Source organism: Pseudogymnoascus verrucosus (assembly GCF_001662655.1).
Source record: "Pseudogymnoascus verrucosus strain UAMH 10579 unplaced genomic scaffold scaffold_9, whole genome shotgun sequence".
NCBI lineage: Eukaryota > Fungi > Ascomycota > Leotiomycetes > Thelebolales > Thelebolaceae > Pseudogymnoascus > Pseudogymnoascus verrucosus.
The window spans coordinates 503,004-526,940 of NW_017263660.1; the positions used below are offsets into that span (position 1 = coordinate 503,004).

Genomic DNA, 23,937 nt, shown 5'->3' on the forward strand with positions numbered 1-23,937 from the left:
AGCTCCCTGAACTGGCTGGCCTCGCGAGGCCACAGAGTGGGCTGGCGAATCACAGCCGAGATGCTCCACAGCCTTGTATCGTGGGCGCGGCTGTGTATTTGGCACGTCTTGGAATAATTTCAGCCTCACTGTAACCCCAGACTGGACATGGCTTCTCTATCGCCGCGAGGACTCCAACTCCTGGGGAAATCGCATAAATTCACAAACTATGTTTGCCCAAAATGCTCGTCGTTCTCTACATACCCGACCCTTCAGTCAGGACATAATAGATGGAGCAAAATCAAGCACGACAAAGCCGGTGTGGATGCGAAGAAGCATGTCTTGAGATCCATGCTTTCTCGCGACATTGCCCAGGCATCCAAATGTATGCAAACTGCTTCCTTGCCGTCTATAACTATGCCTAACTATCTTCTAGTATACGGAGCTGATCCTCGAACAAATCCGACGCTAGCAAATGTACTGGTCCAAGCAAAGAAAGGTATATAAAGGGGCAATGCGCCTCCTCGTCGTTTCGCCGCACGATGCTTACTATCTGTTAGCTGGCTTCCCTAAAGCTTCGCAAGAAGCAGCCATTGCCCGTGGGCAAGGCCAATCGGCTTCCGGCGCCTCCCTCGAGTCTCTAACGATAGAAGCGATCATGCCGCCATCAATCGCAATAGTCATTGATGTCGAAACAGACAATAAGGCCCGCGCGTTACAAGAGCTACGGCACGAAGTTAAGAGATACGGTGGAACTGTGACACCTACAAGCTATTTGTTTAAACGCCGAGGAAGAGTACAGTTTGAAAAGGACGAGAGAGGGCTCGGGGTGGATGAAGTTCTGGACGAAGCTATCGAAGCCGGCGCTGACGATGTGGAGGTAGACGATGATGGAAACCTCATTGTTTGGACTGAACCCAGCGGAACTATTGGAGCGGCGAGATCCTTAGCCGAAAGTTTCAAGCTGACGATAGAGAGCTCGGATATCCTATGGGACCCGAACGAGGATACTATGGTCCCACTTGATTCCGAGAGTGCCCTTTCTTCGCTGAAGAACCTGGTCAACGCACTCCAAGAAGACCAAAGTGTTCAAGGAATCTACGTTAACATATCCCAAGGCAAAGTAAGCGACGAAGCCTGGGCGGAATTGCAGGAGAAGATTCCGGTGTAGAGTTAGCGAGACAGGAGCGTCGTCGGACCTCAATCTGTTCCTATTACTGTATTATAGAGCCACTAACATCATTGTATAAATATATATTGTATTGTACGCAGGATACTCACCCATTACCAAAATGCTCATTTGCAGAATGCAAGCAAAGATGGTGGTTTATAAGGGTTTATCACGTAGCACACCTGGGAGAAAGGTCTGATAAAGTTTGATATTTGATACCATCGCTCGACTTCGCGGCTTTCAACTCGGCTACTCTGAAGATGGGTATTTGAGATTGGGTCGATTCACCCACTATCTCCCGTAATAAGTAGCTCGCTCCAGTGACATTTTTGGCGGTGGCCATCGTTCTTGGGGTCGTCGTTTCCATGATTAACGATTCCTACTGTCAACGTTGCCTTCATTCGTGGCCTACCATCGCTTGAACAGGCAGCCATGACGGAAGGTGCTCAAATGAGGCTCCCAGTTGTTTCCAATAAGGCATGCTTTCGCAACACTTCGTAGACATCGCTCAAATAACTTTTGCGAGGAGCTCAAGAAGATCGAACCAAGCTGACCTGTCTAAATCCACCTTGAGCAACCCAACGCCCACGAGAATCGTCCGAGCTTCCTCCGGCTCACGCTTCAACACCAAACTGGCAATTTGCGACGCTACCAAGTGCCCAAAGGTTTCTCTTGCTTCACCCCCTGCGCCGAGAAGGATTTTCGGGTTTATGTGAGGTGCGGGAAGGGAATCGTCGCCTCCAGCAGGTAGAGCTGTATCAAACGTTGTAGGTGAAGCAGACGAGAGAGGGACTTGGATCTATTTCGCATTAGTTGCAATGCCCATGCAAAGGGAATACATTCATGAGACAAACCCATTGTGATAAGCGCCCTCCTTGGGATATCGTAATCAAGATCTTGTCAGAGAAAGCGAGGCTTGAGATATCCGTCTCGGCCCCGCCAACCAGCCCCGCAGCGGTCTTTGAATGAGTTGGGAAAGGCGTTTCTTGAATCCCATCCAAAGAAATATCCTGGATCGCAGCCGCCAAAGTAGTCGATTCTGCCGCCATTGTAATTGCTCAATACCGAGTAGTAGAGCGTAAACACCACTGTTTACTACCAGACCTACTCCGCCAGGGTACATGTGTGCAGGTGAGGGCGGTGGCAGAATAGCTGTCGTTGGCGCTAAATATGGTGTGGTGGCATCTAGGCGGTGGCAGAAAATAATAATTGACTTTGCGATACTGATAACGGATTGGCATCTGCGACCAGGAATCCAACTTTCTTCAAGACGATCCTCGCCCCCACGGCCAAGATGAAGAAGTTCGTTCCCCGGCAGCGCAAGCATAAGGTTATTGCGCGGACTAAAGAGTCATCGAAAAACGATGGCGTCCCCGACAGCAATGCGGTCGAGATCATCCCCACCGCGAGGGCGGAATTGGACGAGAAGAAGCGGTTGCTCCGTGAAGAATTGAAGAAAGAGGGCTCGAAGATGAGCGGGAAGAAGGCGAAGCGCTTAGAAAAATATATCGATACGAAGTTAAAGAAGGATGAGAACAGGATCTTGATTCAGAACCTAGCGTTGAACAAGACTGATACGAGTCTGTATTCGAGCTCTAGTCGGATGGGACAAGGGAAGGAGTCAAAAAGGCAAAGAATGGGAAGGGCGCTGAGAGAGGCTGCGGCTGGTATAGATCTGGATGGGGAGAATAACGAGATTTTATTCGAAAAGCGGGCGCTGAAGGATGGCCCTATTGAGAGAGACAGCGATGAGGAGGACGACGACGAGATGTCGGGGGCTGCTACAACCGCTACTGGGGGCACAGCAAACGAAGCAAAACCTGCTCCATTTGCTGCTGCAGCTGGATCGGGACTGAAGCGGCCATTGGAGCTAGATGATTCAGGAAGACCAGTTATCCAGAAGCGGCAGAAAAGAGGTGGCGTCAACTCGAAGCTTTCCTTCAAGGCTGAACCAAAGGCCGCGCCTACAGCGACCGCTGAGCCCGCCTGGACTGGCTTTTCGGAATCCGAAGATAGCGAAGAGGATGGTGAGGATGATGAGGACATGGATTCAGACGTGAGTGACAGTGAGCTTGATTCGCCTGAAGTAGATGACGAGGCTTCGTCAGGAGATGGTGAAGCCACGTCTGATGGGGAAGATGGAAGTGAGGAGTCGGAAGACGAGAGCGAGTCGGAAGACAATACCAAGAACAAGAAGGAGAGATCTTCTGCCTTTAAGTCATGGGCAAACCAACAACGGAATGAAGCCATGGGGTTCGAACCTACAAATACAACGCAACTAGCCACTCTCACACCTAGACCCGAAAACTTTCAACCTCGCCCATTAGAGTCAGATCCTTTACCTGCCGAGCTTCAAACTGCGAATAGCATCGCCCGAAAAGCATTTGCAGTCTCATTCAACCGGTCGGCGGAAATCCAAGAAGCAAGGATGCAGCTTCCAGTTGTTGGAGAGGAGCAGAAGATTATGGAAGCCATCCATAACAACTCTACTGTCGTTGTCTTTGGTGCAACTGGTTCGGGAAAGACTACGCAGGTGCCGCAATTCTTATACGAAGCCGGCTATGGATCTCCCGATTCTCCCACCCCCGGCATGATCGGAGTTACGCAACCCAGGCGTGTTGCTGCTGTTAGTATGGCAAAGCGCGTGGGAGACGAATTGGGCGACCATGGCGACCGAGTAGGTTACCAAATCCGTTTTGAGGGCACGGTGAGCCCGAAGACGGCTATAAAGTTCATGACGGATGGTGTTCTTCTCAGAGAGGTTGCACTGGACATTGCACTACGAAAATATTCAGCTGTCGTTATTGATGAGGCTCACGAGCGCAGCGTCAATACGGATATCTTGATTGGAATGATGAGCCGAGTGGTAAGATTGCGAGACGAGATGGCACTCGAAGATCCTTCGATAAAGCCATTAAAGCTCATTATCATGTCTGCCACCTTGCGCATCACAGATTTTACGGAAAACAAGACACTCTTCACAACACCTCCCCCGGTTGTACAGGCTGAGGGCAGACAATTCACAGTCACGAACCATTTTGCACGCCAAACACGCCATGATTATGTCGAGGAGTTGTTCAAGAAGGTATCCAAAGCCCACAAGAAACTTCCGCCTGGAGGCTTCTTGGTGTTCTTAACTGGGCAAAATGAGATCACACATTTGAGCAAGAAGTTAAAGGAGGCCTTCAAAATTGGCACCATGGCTTCTGGCCCGCAAGTCCGTATTTCTGGACGAGACGCCCCTGCGGAAGCCGAAGACGTCGATTTCGGTGGTCTTATTGAGGAAGAACTTGATTCAGATGATGAATCTGTTGATTTCGAGGGTGACGACAACGACGATGCTGAGTTCGATGTTGGTGAGGCAGAGGAGGTCGGACCGGCGAAGATGCACGTCTTACCACTCTACTCCCTACTCCCTACCAAAGAACAACTGCGAGTTTTCGAACCACCGCCCGATGGATCGCGACTCGTCATCTTGGCAACTAACGTGGCCGAGACGTCTCTCACGATCCCAGGAATCAGATACGTCTTTGACTGCGGACGATCAAAGGAGCGCAAATACGACGAGAAGACAGGCGTGCAAAGTTTCGAGATCAGCTGGATCAGCAAAGCAAGTGCAAGTCAGCGTGCTGGTCGTGCTGGACGTACAGGACCCGGCCACTGTTACCGAATGTACTCCTCCGCAGTCTTCGAGCGCGATTTCAGCGAATTCGCCAAGCCAGAGATCCTCCGCATGCCAATCGAGGGAGTGGTATTACAGCTCAAAGCCATGAACCTCCAACACGTCGTCAACTTCCCGTTCCCCACCCCGCCCGACCGAGCAAGCCTCGCCGCATCCGAGCGGCTCCTGACCTACCTCTCAGCCATCTCTCCCACCGGCCAAATCACCAAAGTCGGCTCCACCATGTCCATCTTCCCTCTCTCCCCCCGCTTCGCCCGCATCCTCCTCATCGGACATCTCCACGACTGCCTCCCCTACACCATCGCCCTCGTCGCCGGCCTCTCCACTGCAGACATCTTCATCCCCGAGAACCAAGTCGTCCCTGCCCTCACCCCCAAAGACGAGAATGACGAGGACTCCCACTTCACCCAAGCCGACCGCCTCGAGGAAGACGCGCGCAACGCCATCCGCCGTAAATACAACGCGGTGCAGCACGCCTTCTGCTCCCTCGACGACCGCTCAGACGCTATCAAACTCCTCCAAGCCGTCGGTGAATTCGCCCACGAGCCTACCGAGGCCTGGTGTCGCGCGCACTACGTCCGTTACAAGGTGCTTAAGGAGATCCTGCAGCTGCGTCGCCAGATCACGGATTTACTGCGCACCAACATCCCAGCGTTCGCGGGACTGACGTTTGTTGATAAACTGCCGCCGCCTAGCGTGACGCAGATCAAGGCCCTGAAGCAAATGGTTGCTGCGGGTTTCATCGACCACGTCGCTATTCGTGCCGACCTGGCACCGATACCGCCTCCTGTAGGACGCAAACCGAGTCGTGCGATCGAGGTCCAATATCTCACCCTCTTCCCGTCCCACGTCCGTCGCGACGACGATGATAAAGCAGTGTACATCCACCCCTCCTCGCCACTCGCGCACCGATCCCCCAAGGAATGCCCAGAGTACATCGTCTACTCGCATCTCCAGCGCGCAGCCCCCTCAGCTGCCACACCGGATCGCGTGCCGAGGGCGAGGATGCATGCGTTGGTTGATGTTAGTGGTGGACAGCTGGCGGCGTTGGCGAAGGGGACGCCGTTGTTGCAGTATGGGAAGCCGATTAAGGAGGGGAGGCAGCTGGATAAGGCGGGGCTGGAGAAGGAGTGTTGGGTTGTGCCGTATTTGAGGGCGGAGGGGAAGAATGATATGGGTTGGCCGTTGCCGGCGAGGAAGGTGGTGCAGAAGAAGGTTCTGGGGAAGGGGTGGGTTATTCAGGGGTAGAGTTGGCTATTTGGATATGCGTGGTATTGGCATTGGATTGATGAGATGCCAGTGTCGGGAGTATTACATCTATAGCTGAAAGGCCTGGGCTACAAGCCTGGTAGAGTCTCAAAATAAATCACAACGATTTTAGTACACATTTGAATACCTCGTAACACCGAGAAGTAAAATACAGAAGAAGTCTGGCTACCTTAAGTCCCTCATCCCAATGTTCGTTCAACAGGACTCAGTACCCGACAGAATCGCTCGATGGCAGAGAGAGGTTTTTCCAATTCTGTCGTGCTGATGTACTTGCCCCAGTGAAGAATTTGATTACCTGAAGACCCTCAAGCCCTTGATCTTTAATTTTGGTCTCATCAATTCCGTCGTCTATATTGTTGCTGTCACCTTCTCATAACTGTCTGTCGTCTTCCCGTTGTCGCCGTCTTCTCGTTGTTGGCGTCTTCTCCCTGTCGCCGTCTTCTCCCTGTCGTCTCCTTAATGCTGTCGTCCCACGCAATACCTCAGACCACGACATCTGCAGCCCCGATGATTATATTATTATTAGGGGCTTGCATCTACTTTATTGGCCTAGACTGTCGAGGGCCCGGCCACATTTCACAACTGGTTTAATCGGAATCTGTGGAGGAAAAACGAGTATCGAGCAGGCTATTTAACTGTTTCCTTTTTTTCTCACGGCGATTATTGTGTAGATATAATTTCTTGGTAATTATAATGGACTGTGGTTATTTTGTTGTGGGCTGGTGTTAGGTTCGTTAATTTGAAATAGAAGAAATATTATCTCTTGATATTTTATAATTTTAATATTCCGACATGAGAAATGTTAAAAATGTAGACATTTAAATGAGACAAATGCGATTTGTAAACCAGTGATATTGGAATTTAAGTCCATATGCTACTTCAAACTACCTGAGCACCCAGTAATCACCAAGCATGAAGAGCTCTCTGCGTCTCAATCATCAAACGCCACTCACACATAAATTATCATAACTCCACCCTTTCCACCTCTCCCCGCTTACATCTTAACAATCTTCTCCATCGCCTCAAGAAGAATATCCGCATGCACCTTATCAAAGATCAACATCGGGCGCAACCTAACCGCGCTCTCTCCCGACCCCCCAATATTAACCCCCACCGTCTTCGCCTTCTTCAAGAACGCATCACGCTGCGGACTATCAAACGCAATGAACGTTCCTTGTCCCTTGCCCCTGAGATTCTTAAACTGCCCCGGATACTTCACCGCCAGCTTCTCGATACCCGCATACAAGTAATCGCCCGTCTTGGCGGTGTGCTCAACCAAGTTAAGACGCTTAACCTCATCAATGATGCCACGGAACAGGATCGCGCGCGCTGGGTCGCCCATCCAGGTGTTAAACTGGCGGTAAGGCTTGTTAGGGCGCAGAGCGGGGTTGCCGTAGTAGTAACCCGCTGTCTGTGCCTTCTTGGAGAACGTCACCATGTCAGGTGGTGTGGGGAGGTCCCAGTGCTCGTGGGCCCAGAACTTGCCCGTAGCGCCGATACCGGTCTGCACCTCGTCAACGATGAAGAGGACGTCGTGCTTAGCGGTCAGCTCGCGCAGGCCGCGGAAGAAGGCAGGGGAAGCGTGGTTATCGCCACCCTCGGATTGGATGGGCTCGACGATGACGGCAGCGGGTGGGTGGGGGAAGGTAGTGATGAGGCGCTCGACGTCAGCGAGTGCGTCAGCCTCAGCCTTTGCATTCTCGGTAGCGTGCTCCTCGAGCGGGTATTTGAGGAGAGGGAAGGTGGCTTGGGGCCAGTCGAAGGCGGGGATGTCGAGCTTGTGGATGGGCTTGGAGCGGGTGGTGGAGAGGGTGCCGAAGAGGCGGCCGTGGAAGGCGGATTTGAAGGAGAGGATGGAGAGGTTCGAGGCGCCGGGGAGGGAGTTGTTCATGCAGGAGGAGAGCTCCTCGGCGGTGAATTCGACGTCGGGGCCGCCGCGGCGCTGTTGGGCTTTGTACATGAATGCGGCTTTGAAGGCGCACTCGTTGGCGTCGGAGCCGGCGGTGGCGGTGAAGACTTGGTCGAGGCCTTTGGGTGCGACGCTGAGGATGCCGGTCTCGAGGATTTGAGCCCAGTCGTGGGAGGGGAAGTTGCCGAGTGCGGGGCGGTTGATGAGGGAGTTGATCATCTCGGGGGACTGGGCGGCTTTGGCGAGGGTTGGGTTGTTGTAACCGACTGGGATGGAGGCAATTTGAGCATAGCTATGAATGATTAGACTTCGACTGCTACTAAGATATATGAATAGAGACTTACACATCGAGGAGGACGTTTCCGTCTGGGTCAACGATGTAGTTGCCCTTGCTCTGTGTGTAGTCCGCCAGCATGTTGACGGCACGGGTATCAAAGACCTTGTCGAGCTCCTTGATAGCCTGCTGTGACTTTGGGCCCGGGATCTGAGTCTTAATCTCAGGTCCTGATGGCTCACCAGCGAATAGGGAGGCATAACCGCGGGTTTGCTGAGAGATGCCTGCCTGCAACGCTGTGCGAGCAGCCGGCTGGAGACGACCAGCAGCTCTGACTGATGCCATTTCGTCGGTATAAATTAAAAAGCTCAAGAGTAGAAGTAAACTATAAGCGTGATCAGTAAATTTCTTTCTTTGAAGCTTTAATTGACGTTGTTGATTGAACAAAATCCGTGGCGACCTCATCCAGTGCGGAGAACTTGGAGAAGAGTCCAAGGATGAGATGACGCACTGGCTCTCAGATGTGTTTGCAGGGACGTACTGTGTAGTTTCCGATCAACTCAATTGACCGTGATAATATATCTTCTTAAGCCCCTACTCTCGCAGTTATATAGAGTCAAATTCGAGTTCTTGAGAGTAGAAGAAGACGTGGCTATATAGTAATCGCGGAGAAGAAGTGGCCGTCGTCACCTCTTATACTTCCCCTCACAGGTAGGTACATGCGAGGGCGGTGAAGCGCAATGGAGCGGCTAGGAGAGGGGAAAGCGGGTTAGCAACCCTTGACCCCGCTCTATTCATGGCCATTTACACCAATTCAAGCCTTTTTCTGCCGTCCCGTGACTATCGATCGTCGACGCCAATACCATTTCAGGAAGTCCCAGCCGACGAGCTGTGAGGGGGGGACACGAAGGCGACGAAAACTGATTTGATAAGAGATACACTTTTATTTTCTGCTTTCTATGGATCTTTCTGTGGAAGGCGACGAGATATTTGCTCATTTTGGGGTATTTTGAGTAGAATTACAGCTTTATGAGGCTAAGCAATCGAAGAGATCTGTCAGCGGCAGTTATCCTCGTGGAGTTTGTCGTTTCTCGTTCTGCTGTTCTTATCGTCAGGGAAGTGGTGGCAATCCCCAAATATCCGGGTTATACTGCTGTTGAAGGGTTGATTGAGTGTCCTCCATGTCAAATATCTTCTTAAGAGATGAACTAATAATGAGCTTCTTATGTAGACATCTCATCCCGTATTTGGGAAATATATGTTATATATACACATTGCTTACATTGTTTACATGTTGTTGGTGCTCCGTCTCGGCAGCGGCCCGACAGATCGACGATGATGACTCGTCCCATTGCAACGGCAGATCCAAGAGGAGTTTTTTCAGACGATGTGCACTACGAACTAGTCGCGTCATTCCCAAGATCCCCAGCCTCTTGAATTCAATGACCAGAATGCCATCTCGAAGGCCGATAACTCCCGGTGGAGGCAATCCAATATCTCCATGTTTGTACGGGTTGGCCCTCTCCACATCCTGACCTACCTGACAAAGGTAAGCTTGGGAGTTGTTGTGGGGTAAACATTGGACTGTACCTTCCTGACTGAGCGTATACAGACTTTCATAGGTCAATTGGAAATCGGTTTGATCGGCGATCTGCTGTCTGAGACGCATTTAGCACCTCGTGACGTTTTCTTCTGTTGTGTTCCTGAGCAAAGTCATCTATCTCACTTCCATGCGTGAGAATCGTTCTTCGACCACGCCGCAATTGTATATCTGATCCAGAATGTCTCATCGAAGCTCGTCGTCATAGCCAAGAAATGCGGGGGAGGCAATGAATAGTGAGACTTTGACCGAAGCTTTGTTTATGATCGACAGGAACATAAACAAATCCGGCATTATCGATCAGGAACATAAACAAATCCGGCATTATCGATCAGGAACATAAACAAATCCGGCGTTATCGATAGTTCCTCCATAGCAACGAAATTGTCAACGATTGGATGCTCGAGCGAGTCGCACGCCGAGGTGTTGCGATCTTGCGATCGCCCGCCCCTCGCTCCCACTCATTTACCAAACTCTGCACCTGCTACCATTCCACACCCGACTTTATTGATTTCCTACCACACCGATGGATGCGCGACGCCGATGGTGAGCAAGAGTGTACACAAAGCCTCAATATACATATAACGTTGCCGGCTTTGCGCCTATTCTCCGCTATTCTACGGCTTCCAACTCTCTTGAAACTTTCGGAGATTCTCCGCACCCAACCTCCCCCTGCTCATTTCAAAATGCCCAGGCTTTCTCCAAACGAAACGTTCCTTGCATTTCAATTCAGCCCTAAGGCACGGAGGCACGTGGAATTGCTTCACTAACTTCACTAACCTCACTAAACATGCACATAAGAACACGCTAACAGGGAACTATAGTGAGGAGTGCCGTCCTTCACCCTGCGATCAGATGTAATTCCACCAACAGCGCCCCGTTTTTGGGGGCTGGATAACAGGTTCTCGGCATACTAAATCGCGAAAGTTTCGCGACCAGCTTCCTTGATCCCTTCCCTTAAGATATGCGGAATAGCCAATATTTGGTATGCCGTCGGACGATGTTTCGCTCAACGCTCAAGGTCTTGGCCAATCCCAGAGGAGGAGCTTTACCTGAACGGTCCAGTTAATCAACAAAGATGACACAATCTCCAGCTTCCAACGCGTCCTCCGTCAATATTGCAATATTCCCCTCGGAGAACGTATCTCCTGTCTACGCTCCTGTTTGACGATGAGTGCGCTCTGTCTTGGCCATGCCCATTGCCAATCGAGCGCATACTGGAGGGCAGCGATGTATTAAGATCAATCTCTTTCTCCCTCCCCTTTTCTCATCTGGGACATATCGGTTGCTACAGTTATTTGTCGCACAGTACCTACATGAAGTGCAGTTATGGAGTGCAGAGTGTACCTGACAGCCACGTTACGAACCAACGATTTTAACTGAACCTGTCTCTTATGCGTGTCGCGAAACTATTGGATCGGGGAGTCTGACGCGTCGATCTCTTCCATTGGCTTTCCCCAGACATCGCAATTTTACCTCAAAACTTGGCCGTGCTTTACCACAACCCTGCGTTAGCTGTTACTTGCAGCCGTGCCTGGATTCTGGTACGGCCCATTGGAAAGTCCGAGACACGTTCAAAGCGCGTTGTCCCACTCCCCCACCTATAGAAGTCTATCTTCTATCTCTGACACAGTCGCTGGTGGGATGGTAATATAGATGCATATCCAGTGTGAACTAATTCTCCTTCATCCTCCTTCATTTTCTTCACTTTCAATCGTTACTCCATCGACAATTATTTTCTTTTCCATACATACGAATAGTTCTGTTAGAATTATATTCAATCGCTAGCAAATATCGCTATCACTTTCTTTATCACTTCCTTGCATATACAATATATATCATATCACCCCACCCTTGATTCGACAATCTTGTCAACTCCTTGAAAGGCCAACGCTCTCTCTGGAACTTCGCGACCTAAGAATCTGCGATATCTTTACGGCAAATCGCATTAGCAAGAGAAAGATCAACTTCTTTTCCGTTTTCAACCACCCGGAGAATATTACCCTGAGTTATCGCGGCCTCGGCTTCAATACGACAAGGGTTACTTGACAAGGCCTCGTATTCCCATGTGCTATAGCATAACTGCACAAACCCGAAAAAGCTTACCAGCATTGCAAATCATTTCGACATTCAGCGCCGGATGAGGTTTCCTGGATTATATTGAAGATCTACGAGCGACTGGTCGCCGCTGCAAGAAGCCGTTGCATAACCACGGTTACTCGCATCGTCGTTTGTTCTCTCCGTTTGCAGCCCCTCCTTCTCTGCAGAAAAACGGACCGAACCCTGCCTCGTTGCACCTCGCACAATTGGATACCGACGTGCTACCAAGACCTGCGAACGCGTCTCTTGGAATACTATAGCTCTATCGACCCCGCAAGTTCTCACACGATAACATCCAAACACAATGGCGGTGCTGCGAAAGTTGGAGCCGTATGTCGGCGCATTGGCCGTTGCAACTCTGGCCGCGAACCTCGCATTGACTTTCGCATTTGCTATAAATCTCAGAAAGTTTGGGCATCCAGCTGGGGTACTGGCGTGTGCTTCAGCTGCCCTTGGTGGCCTCTCATTATGCGGCATTGTCTTTGTTGGACTCCGCCGGATATTTTATCAACAAAGTGGTGAGCCCTCGAAAGCCGCGAGTTGGCGACTTTGGAAATCAACATTGGAGGTTGCGATTATCCTAATCATTTGGAGCCTCTGCGCCATCGCGACATTCATCTGGATACTCTGCACCCAAAAGGATGGCTTGCCACTCAATACACTTGGCATGTCCACACAGACTCTTGTCATCATTGCTCTTATTTTATGGGCCGTTTCGGGCCTCGCGCACTCTCTATATATGATGAGCATCGCGAGTGTAGTTAGGAAAGAGCTGCACGCCGCTCAAGGAGCTGCTGCTGCTGAAGAAGGACAGGCGGCACCAGAGATGGCTGAGACGTCTAACCCAACAGTGGACGACTCTCAGCGCAGCAATGATAGCTCCACTTACGTTGGCTCTTTGGGATCAACTTCAACTGGCTCGATCCAGAAGCGCTCGAGCTCTGAGACTAGGAGTTCTATCCGATATTCGTTCACCAATGCGATCAGGCCGATGACCTCGACAACCCGTCTCATTGCCCACAGACAGAGCCATCGGTCTCCATCTATCGAATCTGCTGGAGAGCGCGATTTTATTGGTAGTTTCGATTCGTGGGACACTTCCGGCGTTGAAGGTCCCGCATGGGAGAGTACTCTCTCTTTCGGAATCATAAACTCTAGCCCGCTCAGCGCCATCCCCTCGCATCCCCGCATCCTCGAGACCATCCCTGCCTCACCGACAGTAAGCTCCCGTTCGCAAAGCCCTGGATACACGCTGGACTTCCCACCACCAAGCATCTATGCTCGCCACTCACGGAGCCAGTCGCCTGCGGCCAGCTTTAGAGAACTCTCCGGCAGCCACAGTCCAGTCGGGAGCGAAAAGCACATTCACCCTCTCTTCCGCTCAGACTCACCTACCCCGCCTCCATCGGCCACACCGACTAGCATCATAACCGCAGCTCCAAATGCGGGTGCGGTAATCTCTGAGATGGCCGTAGCTGTAGTGAGGCGGAAGCGAAGCAGCTCTCAGACGGGTCGTAGTCCGCTGATCCACACAACTAGCTTTGACAATATTGCGATGGAGGTGAAGAGGGAGATTGGCAAGATTACACAGGAGGTGAGGAGGGAGAGCATGTCACGGTCAGGCGAAGTGGATATGAGCGAGAAGAACTGGCCGGAATCATCACCTGCTGGTGACCGCGGCATGACTCCTCCGATACCTGAGTGGATTCTAGGTGCGGGGCAGCGCACATCCTTTCATGGATATTCGAAGAGGAAAAGCGAGAAGGGAGAAGTGATAGGCGGGGGATGAATGGGGAGTTTAATGGCTCGGAGCCTGCGGTCTTACTGACGACGTTTGTTTTCTTATGTCTGCATGTTTTGTATTTTTTTGAAGCGCGGGAAATACCACTGGTTTTCACGGAGTGTGGGTTGGGTGGGATGGGGTGATGGCTCAGGCGTTAATTTGGGAGGGGAGGCAATTTTACGAAAGGAAACAAACTAACTGAAATGTCTGTTATGATGGGATACTTTGGATATCTAAAGTCAGTTCTAAAGTCAGCTGAATTGAAAACAATTTAATAATTAAAATAATTAATAAATGGCCTTTATAAGTGAACTTCAACTGATGATTTCTGTGATTTCTATGATTTCTATGATTTCTGTAACCTTGATAAGGCTTTCGCTTTCATAAGCTCACTCACTCGCCCAGAACGTACTAGCGTCTTTTTAGAGTTCCAGAGTACGTCGTCGCCTTGCGACCTGGTGTTGGTGGGGAATTCAGCCTTGACGCTAGCCGACTTTCTACTTCGACAGCTCTGCTGTTTGTGGCCTTCAAGAAGAAACTCCACCAACTCTTTCGATCCAAAAACAACTCTTCTTCACCAAACCCCTCCAAATACAATCTATACACCACTTTTCGACATCTTTCTTTAAAAAGGGTCGAGTTTCGGGACCTAGTTTCCTTTTTTACTTCTACGAATCACCGCTTCAAGCAACAATAGCTGGTGCCCAGGCGCAACCAGAGAGTCAAGATGAAGCTCACTTTCAGGGTTTGTCGCCTCACGGATGGGAGAAGGTCGCTGTATATGTTGCTAACGTCGATTTTTCTACTGTAGGATCTGAAGCAACAGAAGTTTGTTATCGAGGCCGAGCCCACCGAACTGGTACGATACCCTCACTTTCACGATGGCTCGACCCCGCTCCGGGTGGCGCCTAGGGCGCTCCAGACCGATCATCGAGCTTGGTGCCGCGAATTGCTTGGGGGACATGACTGACGGTTTTTGTGCTAGATTTCGGATGTTAAGGCCAAGATTGAGAAGGAGAAGGGCTGGGAGGCTGCTCAGCAGAAGCTGATTTACTCTGGTATGCTTACAAAACATGGACACGCGCAGGAGCTTGGGATACGAGATCACGAAGCTACAACGGACGATTTGGATATAGCTGACAATTATCAGGCAAGATCTTGCAAGATGCGAACAGCGTGGAGTCCTACAAGATCGAGGAGAAGGGGTTCATCGTGTGCATGGTCTCAAAGGTACATTTTCGCCACCAACCGCCCCCAAACTGCCCAAACTCTAACTAATTCGTCCACAGCCCAAGCCAGCTCCAGCAGCAGCAGCAGCGCCCAAAGAACCCGCCACTCCAGCCCCAGCTGCCTCATCCGCGACCCCAGCGCCCCCTCCCGTCGTAGCCTCGAACACCGGCACAAACACCGGCATCCCCTCCACCCCCTCCCCCGCCGGCGCCGGCGTCTCCGCAACCAACGCCCCCGCCCCCGCACAACCGCAATTCAACGACCCCTCCGCCCTGACCATCGGCGCCCAGCGCGCCGAGGCCGTCGCAAACCTCGAGAGCATGGGCTTCGAGCGCGCTAGCATCGACGCCGCCATGCGCGCCGCCTTCTTCAACCCAGACCGCGCTGTCGAGTACCTCCTCAACGGCATCCCTGAAGACCTGCAGCGCGAGCAGCGCCCTGCTGCCCCGCAGGCCGCCGCCCCTGCCGCTGGGGCCGGTGACGCACAGTCGCCACCCCCCGCTCAACCCGCCGCCGGCGAGGGCGAGGGCATCAACCTTTTCGAGGCTGCTGCTCAGGCTGGTCGCGGAGGTGCCGGCGGCGGCGCCCGCGGTGCGAACCCCTTCGCTGCTGCTGCAGGTGCTGGAGCTGGTGCGGGAGCCGCGGGTGCACAGGCCGGACTCGGCAACTTGGATTGGCTGCGTAATAACCCGCAGTTCCAGCAGCTGAGGCAGGTGGTGCAGCAGCAGCCGCAGATGCTGGAGCCGATCTTGCAGTCGGTTGGCGCGGGGAACCCACAGCTCGCGCAGCTGATTGGACAGCACCCGGAGCAGTTCTTGCAGTTGCTTGGGGAGGAGGGAGAGGAGGGTGATGCGCTTGCGCCGCCGGGGGCAACGCAGATTAGCGTTACTCCGGAGGAGAGTGAGGCTATTGAGAGGGTGAGTTTTTATCTTTTTTTCCCATTGGGTTTTTAGGGGTGAGTGTTCTGGTGTGTGCTAACGAATAACCAGCTCTGCGGTCTCGGCTTCGAGCGCGACCTCGCCATCCAGGCCTACTTCGCATGCGACAAGAACGAGGAGCTGGCCGCGAACTTCCTGTTCGAGCAGCCCGATGAGGATGATGGACAGAACTAGAGCTCTGATCTCTGATCCGAACTGAGCGATCCAACCAATCAATCACCCGATCTACTTCCTTGCGCAAACAACGAGTTTTTTTTGAGGTTCAAGTGGCCTTGTAGGCTGTTTTTGCTTTTGGGAAGGGCCGCCTGGGGTTGGCTTGGCTGGCTAGGGATGGATGGCATTTTTTTTTAACTTTTTGTTGCTGCTGCCATGTTAGGCCCGCGGCGAGACGAGATGAGGGCGATATAATGAGCCACCGATTTGACGATTGATGGGAGCCTGGGCGTGGTGTTATGGTGTGAGAGGAGGGAGTGGGATGAAGGGATTTGTACCTAGTTTGCATATGCTGACTTGCGTCTCTGACGAGAAAAAAAAACTCTTTTTTTGCTGATGGGAGGGTGTTGTGGTATACAGACGGGTGAAAGGGGGGTTGGTGGGGTGGGGTGATGAGGGGGAGGGGGTGGGATACCAAATAAATGCTATGAAATTCTGAATGGGTTCTTTATGCTTTGCTTGTGTGTTTAGGACGATTATTCTCACCTGGTTCACGCATAATCTCCCATAGAGACCGTATAGCTCGAATCCCATAACTGATCTACTGTCAGATCATTCCCTCTTCTCTATCCATCTCTCATCCTATCTCATCCCGAGATCTTCTTTCATAGAATGCCCTGGCCCCTCGTGCTTTGGCCCCCGTAGTGATGGCACGGGAGTGGCGGACGTGATAATTCAAGAACGTTGATAGTACGGGATGGAGGTGGAAATTCGAGAACGATGGTATGATTATAGGGATAGTAATAACCTACCTGTTGTAGGCTTTGGATCTCCATTTAGGGGTGTGTCCATTTCATACTAGATATATATTGCGTTTAACCTGGATTTTACTGTGATATATGTAGTGCTGGCTACGTGACATATATGTATGAGTATCCCAACCCCCTCCCCCTCCCCTCCAGTCGGGCATCCTCCTTTCACCCTCTGCATACCACAATCCCTACCATCAGCAAAATAATGTGGCCCATCGGGTCCTCTGCGGCTCAGGTAACACCCTTGAACACCAAGCCGATAGTCCACCTTCAAACTCAAAATCGGCAGTCTCCCACTCCTCTGCGAGCCTGTCCTTCCATTCCTCTATCCAAATTTCTTTCCTTTCCCCGGTAGTGGACACGAAGGGCACCATACCTTTGGGGAAGACATCATCGAACCGAAGGAATGGGCCGGTGTAGTAAAACTCATGCTGGGGATCGCAGACGCCCACCATAATTTTATCTGACGTAGATGGAGCTGCATCATCTGGATTCGCGAGAGCCGGCGGGCGAAACATGAGATAGCATCGTCGACATAGTCCCTTGTTGGCACAGGAGCGACAAAAGTACCACCAGTGGACCGTCTTAATCTGGCGCCTGCAACTTGAGCACTCGATCATAGGGTCAGTGCACAACCATTCACCCACACTAGATACATCATCCAGGCCTGTATCCACACCGGCATCTGCATCTCTAGTTGTAGTATTGTCGAGTTGTACCCGATCCAGCGATTCAGAAAGATCACCCTGCGTATCGTTGTGTAGCACCTTAAGGCCGAACTCCCCTTTGTCAAAAGCCCTCACTATTCGCTGGTCGTCTAGCTTGATCATATAAAGGGCCGCGTCTAGGTCTGCGTCGCTACCTCTAATGGCGAGGAATGTCTTGAAGAGGCTCAGAAAGGCCGCTTTGTCGTTCCACGGATCGTCGTCTGATAATAAGGATACGCACTGTCTTACTCGCCCGCGGAGAGCATTCCGAGCATTTATCATATCCCCGTGATCGCGAAGCCAGCTCGAAATAACCACACATACATCGCTGTATTCAGCGTCTTTATCCAGTGCTAACGGGGAGCGCTCGGCGAAGGGAATATCTTTGTCACTTAGACACAAGGACGCCAAGTCGCAGATTGATCGATTTTGAGCAGGCTTAATGTCCCACTCACCAGATGGCTCAGAGAGGGCTGCAACCTCGTACCATCCCTGGATACCTTGGCTAACCTGCCCTTTCTCAAACAAAAGTGTGGCTAGAAAATATCTGAGCTCCGCAAGGTTATTCGCTTCCCAAGTCAAAGGTTCAGTTTTCCCGAAAAACCCATGGCTATCAATGGCATTCCTCTCCGAAGTTTCGGTGTCAATCTTTCCTATAACCTCCGATATGATATCAACATAACACTGATCGTCTCGAGTTACGGCATGGTGAAGGACCCTGTACATTGTACGGGGTATTAAACTAAACCATTCCAGGACAAACGCCTTGGAATTATTACCAGGAAAAACCTGGAGGTGAGTGAAAGCAAAATCCAAGACAGACCGAATACGATGTGGCTGGTAAAGCTCTAAGAAGATGGTGAAGAACGATGTTAGCTGGGGATAAAACCACTTGTCAGTGTATTGCTGCAATACATGTTCCCATGCTTTGTCTGCATCCGCCAGTGCATCGTCTGCCAGCTTCGCATGATGTTTCATTTGCGCCGCGTTCAGTAAACTGGCGATATATTCGGCACTCTTGAGTTTATTGTCCCCTAAAAAGTCCTTACGTAGAGACTCTGATAGCTCAAAATGTAATAATGCCTTCTTGTGTCTTCCGAGCTTCATAAGTGTACGATAAATGTCTCTGTGAATAACAAACAGAGACAGCGCACTAAGGTTGGGGGATTTCTCGTGTTCGTGGAGAAAGATTTGGAACTGATCGAGGGCGTCTTCGTACCACAAACCTAAGCTTAGAGCCTGTGCAACTCGCGCATGCCACATAGGCGTTTTCTGAATATCTTGAAGCTCTGCGATACGCAAAACTATCTCAGAACTGTCGTAACTTGATTCGTTTGACATTGAGACATCCGCATCGAGCGCAGCATCTCCTGTTTCCAATGTATTATATGTTATTAACATATAAGGAAGAACTTCAGGGCTTCCATCGTCCTCATTGATATGCTCTGGGTCTAGCCATAGTCGGGACCAAAACACGGCCATGTGAGAGAATAGCACCGTAAAGGGACCTGCATCGCTTGCTGAGTTTTTCAAGAACATCTGTAACGTTTCTGGAAGAAGCCAGTCTAGAACTAGCTGCGACTTTTTGTTTGCAGCGCTTCGAGTGTCATTATCCATCCAATAGCGACCAAGCTTTGATATTTTAGCCGACGGAGAGGAGGAATACTCATTTGCAAATCGACGAGACCTTTTCTTAATAATCCACATCATGTTTTCTTCGTGGGTGAAGAGATCCGCAAAAAGGTCGGAAATTTCACCTCTTAGCTTTCCTGGCTCTTGGAAATCTGCACACATGAGATGCGAGGGCAGGAAATCTGTAGCATAGTGCCAAATATCTTGTATCGATCTATCCAAAGTGGGCGAGTCGTATTCCTTAACGGCAAGGAGACAAACGTATACGAATCTCGCTTCGCCTTGATGGGTGTTGACATTAATAGGCCCGCCATTTTCAGATGCCTTGAAATATTCATAGAATGAACCATGTCGGAGTGTCACAACATCACTTTTGTCGCGGGTATCTTTGTTTTCGTTGGGCCTCGTCGAGAACAGGGAAGAGTATATAGTGCGGATATCATCTTCGAGATTTAACACCTCTTCCTTCAGGATAATTTCTAGCATAATATCCAGTTGCCATACAGTCAGCGGTTTTACCGCTAGTGTGACAAACGAAAGTAGGATATTAAACTGCTCAATCTGTGCTGCCGTCGTCTCGCCTGCGGACCCTTCATCGTCGTCAGACATATCCGATATAGACAGTTCTTTACTTAGGCGCTGCAGCTCTTGACGCAGCATTGCGCTGATTCCTCGCGGCATGGCCTTGACTGCCTTCCGAATCTGCTCTTTTGTCCGACAGCGCAGAACAGATTTGATAACTAAATTGGCCCATTCCCAGAGGCCTTCTGCCTCTCGACTGATTTCACTAATAATCTCGTCTTGAAAATCTGGGGATCCGCGAAATAGCTGAGTTTTTCGTAATTTCTCAGAAACATAGTGGTGAAGGTCGTCCTTGTTTTGCTCATTCCCCACTTCAATCTCTGGAATCCAGCTCAATGAGTGCTCATCAATCATGGGACGCACTGAGTCCCTGCTGAGAAGTACAACACGTAGCGGTGGTCGTTGGGTCACATCATCATCCTCAAATGTCCTTTCTAGTAGACTAAAAAGTATTTCTTGCTGCTCCGGCTCAACCTCATCGATCCCATCAATCACAAAACAGGCTGTGGTGTCTAATGGATCCGTCGCGAAGTATTCGACTAAAAGCTTCCTCCAGACGATGTAGCTATTTTCCGGGTCCTCTTTAAGGGAAAATTCTTCAGCGTGAGTCGCAAAGCTAGGTCGCTGCGTTGCTATTTGCCATGCAAGGGTTCGTAGAGCCTTGTTTACTGAGCGCAGATCAACATCGTTGTTCTTGCAGAAGAAAGAGGCGACCATGGGCGGAGTGATGGTAGGCGACTCCGCCTTCGAAAGATCGGTGATAATCTTAGATGCCAGATGGGACTTGCCTACCCCGGGACCGCCATGGAGCCAGAGGAGAGGCTGTGATCCTTGCCACCAGGTTCGGATCCGATCCTCAATCCAACTACCTGACCCGGGTATCCGATTTTCGTTAGTGGAAGAGAAGACTTGACCAGAAGCTGAGACAGGATTCAATGATGCTTTCACTCGCTCTAGTTTTTCACGATCACTCTTGCGGCCATCTCTCTGGAGCAGTTCCTCGGTGTTTCGGAGAGCCTGGTGAGTGAGATTAAGACCCTGAGCAGACACCATCAAATGTTCCTGGCTCGTCAGCTCCTCTAGCTCACTCAGCAGAGAGATAATTGTTGTATCCTCAACAATAATGTTCTTTGCCCACTTTGAAAGTCTAGTTCTGAGTGAACCACGGCTCAGACATTTTTGCGATGCCCCGCAGACCCGAAGAAAATGCACCAATACATTCACAATAATTGCCTTCATCCCCTCACTGAGGGGAACGCCCTTGTAGCAGTCTAGACGCAGAGCGAAATTGCCTAGTTTGCGAAACAAATCAGTAATTCCGTCAAACGCCTCGCTGACCTTGCGTGCTCCCCGGACTAGTAGCAACATTGCTCCCATGATGGAAGACGCAGGCGGAAAGGCTGCAGATGCAATATTGGCGATTAGATCACCCCAGGCCTCAAAGGGTGCTAAGATCATTTGCATAGCATGAAGAAGTGGTCGTCTCTTCATTCGAAAATCTTCAAAATTGTCCTTCTCAGATTCTAATTGGCGAGATAGATCTTCAGGTCCGTGGATTTTTGGGAACTGATCATCCGTGATATTGATTCCCGTCTCCTTGGCATAGTCGCTGCAGGCACTATGCCAGAGTGAGGAGAGCTTGTCATCTGAATGGCCACTTGCTGTAACGGCCATGGTATTTACTCACGAGACATGCAGCCACTTCTAGGAGAAAAGAAGCAAAATAATGGAATAATGCACATATAATAAATATATGTCGAAGAGGGGTGACCCCTCGAATTCTCAATCCTACGCGGCTCAGCCACGTCGAATTCTTACCTTGTTAGGAATAGCGGGATGCACCTTTCATGCAAAGGGTAAGCTGTTGGCCTGAAATCGTTATATACCTTGCGGAGTACAAGCATCTCATTTCTTTTTGAGCATACGAAGCCAGCGAGTAGCTTCTTTTCAGAGCTTCTAAGTTCCAGCTGAAAAGGAGGCTTCGGCATCTTAAATGTCACTGATATCACTGGTAGCGGCGGCAGGCTAGTGTGGTGGGTGATCGGCATCGTCCCATCCCGCCCGCAATTAGGCGGGTGGCGATCCTTGGATGGCGAACGCCTCAGGCTATAAACCGAGAACTGCGAAGGCATATTCCCGAAGCCACGAATCATCATCCAAAACGTTCATATAAAAAAATAAGGCACATAATTTAGACTGCATTAAACTGCTAGCTACATATATTGGATAACTGGTTCACTATAGTTGCTCACGAGAGAACTTATTTGAAAAGATCCTTGTGATCAGCCTTAATCATGTCGGCGGCCTTCTCACCAATCATGTAGACTGAGTTCTGGATGCGACAGTCAGGGATGATGGGGATGATAGACGCATCGGCGACGCGAAGATTCTTGATGCCGTGGACCTTGAGCTTGGCGTCGACTGCGCCCTAGTTAATGTCCTTGGAGAGACGGACAGTGCCGCAGGGGTGGAACGCAGTCTGGCAGCGGTCAAGTACAGCTCTCTTCATCTCATCATCTGAGCCGAGAGGCATGGCCCAGGGATATTCATCGACAACGAGGTCCTTGAAGCCGTCCCCCTTAGTAAGGATATCATAGCAAAACCTAATGCCCTCCCGCATGGCAATGATGTCAAGGTCATCGGCGAAGAAGTTTAGGTTGATGCTAGGCTGGACGAGAGGGTCGGCACTATTGAGCTTCACCTCACCAGGCTCGGATATAGGGCGGACCAGGTCAACGACAACGGTAACGTGGTCTCCTTTCGGTGGGGTAGGGAAGTGCCACTAGAATGCACTGCCGAACATGTAGACAAAATCCAGTTCGAAGTGAGGCTGTCCCAACGGGGAGAAAGGATCTTTTCCGCCATTGGCAGCCTTAGCCTTCTTGTAGGCGGGATCCTTCTCTATATACTTGTCGATACGGGAGAAGCCCACTAGCTCTAAAAGACCTGAGCCAACAGGGCCCGAATGGTCTTTCTTATACGCGGAAACAACAGCCTCATTCTTAGGGGTTTTGCGCAAGAGGATGTCGTCCATACTAAAGCCATCCCTAACGCGCAAGACGAACGGGACGCCGGGATGGTCACTTAAGTGCTGACCGACGTGACGAGAGTCCACAATCACGTCAATGCCGTGTTGAGCTAACTCACGGGCAGGGCCAATGCCGCTAAGCATCAGGGGCTTTGGGCTCTTAAAGACACCCTGTGAGAGGATGACTTCGCGAGAGGCGTAGAAATTGAGCTCCTTCCCAGAGGCGGCAATGACTGTCACACCCTTGCAAGTGCGATCAACGTCATCGATGATTAGGCGCTTAGATAGAACCTCAGGCAAAACAGTAATGTTGCGCTTGTTTTTCAAGAAAAGGTAGCTGCCAGAGCGCACCCCCTTATAGATTGTATCGGCACAGCGGGTGAGGCCATTCATCTCGCCATCGTAGACATTTGAAGTCTGAGGCTCTCCCCTAGACTTCCAGGCCTTTGTGACAGCTTCTCGAAATGGGTTCATATCGTCGATGAGCTCGGCGTGGGAAATGTGAATGGACCCATCGGTGCCAATCTTCTTCAAGTCGGGCGAGTAAAGCTTAAGGTCATCGTGGTATGTAACGCTCTTTTCGGAGGTATGGAACGAGGGGGTCCCAGGTCCACTCCTTCCCACCGTACTCCTCCCACAAATCAAAGGTCGACTTGCAACCAGGCGCCCATGTGAAGTAGTTTAGGGAGGAGCTGCCACCGAGGACTTTGCCACGGGTGTTAGGTTTGTCGATGCGCTCATAGTCGTCACGCTTAACAAATGTGGTCTTGTAGGCCTAGTCGTGCTTGCTGTTGCGGAGGTCCATTGCGTTAGATGGAACGGTGATCAAATCAACCTCGTCTGGGTTGCCGACACCTGCCTCGACGACTAGGGTGGTAACACTGGGGTTTTTAGCGAGACGGCTAGCTGCAGTGTTACCTGCAGTGCCACCGCCAACAACAATAAAGTCAAAGTGAGCTCCGTCGGTAGCCGCCATGATTGATCAAAGAGTATGCTGTAGAATAGTGTGAAGTGGATGATAACTAACGGTAATTCGAAGTCTGGAGGTGGAATATATTACCTCTTATATGTCTATACTCTCATAATTC

General features: G+C 50.8%; 8 protein-coding genes across 8 annotated transcripts; 4 read left to right on the top strand and 4 right to left on the bottom strand.

Moving 5' to 3' along the window:
* The first annotated feature begins 52 nt into the window (after positions 1-52).
* VE01_02460 (uncharacterized protein) lies at positions 53-1,260 on the top strand. The gene is made up of 3 exons (XM_018271969.2): positions 53-364; positions 416-478; positions 540-1,260. Exons 1-3 carry the CDS (start codon positions 148-150, stop codon positions 1,148-1,150), a joined length of 891 nt encoding a protein of 296 aa, XP_018132655.1. The 5' UTR covers positions 53-147; the 3' UTR covers positions 1,151-1,260.
* VE01_02461 (uncharacterized protein) lies at positions 1,174-2,264 on the bottom strand. Its single transcript, XM_018271970.2, has 2 exons — positions 2,005-2,264; positions 1,174-1,949 (listed from the first exon to the last, which is right to left on the bottom strand). Exons 1-2 carry the CDS (start codon positions 2,197-2,199, stop codon positions 1,659-1,661), a joined length of 486 nt encoding a protein of 161 aa, XP_018132654.1. The 5' UTR covers positions 2,200-2,264; the 3' UTR covers positions 1,174-1,658.
* Positions 2,265-2,398: 134 nt separating this feature from the next.
* Positions 2,399-6,272, top strand: ECM16 (putative ATP-dependent RNA helicase DHR1). Its single transcript, XM_018271971.2, has one exon. The coding sequence runs from the start codon at positions 2,445-2,447 to the stop codon at positions 6,078-6,080; it is 3,636 nt and encodes a 1,211-aa protein (XP_018132657.1). The 5' UTR covers positions 2,399-2,444; the 3' UTR covers positions 6,081-6,272.
* Positions 6,273-6,803: 531 nt separating this feature from the next.
* On the bottom strand, positions 6,804-8,961 carry UGA1 (4-aminobutyrate transaminase). The gene is made up of 3 exons (XM_018271972.2): positions 8,826-8,961; positions 8,355-8,669; positions 6,804-8,302 (listed from the first exon to the last, which is right to left on the bottom strand). The coding sequence occupies exons 2-3, from the start codon at positions 8,627-8,629 to the stop codon at positions 7,096-7,098; spliced, it is 1,482 nt and encodes a 493-aa protein (XP_018132656.1). The 5' UTR covers positions 8,630-8,669; positions 8,826-8,961; the 3' UTR covers positions 6,804-7,095.
* A 1,404-nt stretch (positions 8,962-10,365) lies between these two features.
* On the top strand, positions 10,366-13,862 carry VE01_02464 (uncharacterized protein). Its single transcript, XM_018271973.2, has 2 exons — positions 10,366-10,632; positions 10,709-13,862. The coding sequence occupies exon 2, from the start codon at positions 12,289-12,291 to the stop codon at positions 13,771-13,773; it is 1,485 nt and encodes a 494-aa protein (XP_018132651.1). The 5' UTR covers positions 10,366-10,632; positions 10,709-12,288; the 3' UTR covers positions 13,774-13,862.
* A 398-nt stretch (positions 13,863-14,260) lies between these two features.
* Positions 14,261-16,523, top strand: VE01_02465 (uncharacterized protein). The gene is made up of 6 exons (XM_018271974.2): positions 14,261-14,512; positions 14,579-14,626; positions 14,753-14,825; positions 14,918-14,997; positions 15,057-15,914; positions 15,987-16,523. Exons 1-6 carry the CDS (start codon positions 14,495-14,497, stop codon positions 16,107-16,109), a joined length of 1,200 nt encoding a protein of 399 aa, XP_018132650.1. The 5' UTR covers positions 14,261-14,494; the 3' UTR covers positions 16,110-16,523.
* A 516-nt stretch (positions 16,524-17,039) lies between these two features.
* On the bottom strand, positions 17,040-21,551 carry VE01_02466 (uncharacterized protein). Its single transcript, XM_018271975.2, has one exon. The coding sequence runs from the start codon at positions 21,493-21,495 to the stop codon at positions 17,095-17,097; it is 4,401 nt and encodes a 1,466-aa protein (XP_018132653.1). The 5' UTR covers positions 21,496-21,551; the 3' UTR covers positions 17,040-17,094.
* Positions 21,552-22,081: 530 nt separating this feature from the next.
* On the bottom strand, positions 22,082-23,825 carry VE01_02467 (uncharacterized protein; the record flags this gene model as incomplete). The annotated part of the gene is made up of 5 exons (XM_018271976.1): positions 22,082-22,249; positions 22,277-22,578; positions 22,615-23,377; positions 23,445-23,624; positions 23,685-23,825. 5 exons carry the CDS (start codon positions 23,823-23,825, stop codon positions 22,082-22,084), a joined length of 1,554 nt encoding a protein of 517 aa, XP_018132652.1.
* Between the last annotated feature and the right edge of the window lie 112 nt (positions 23,826-23,937).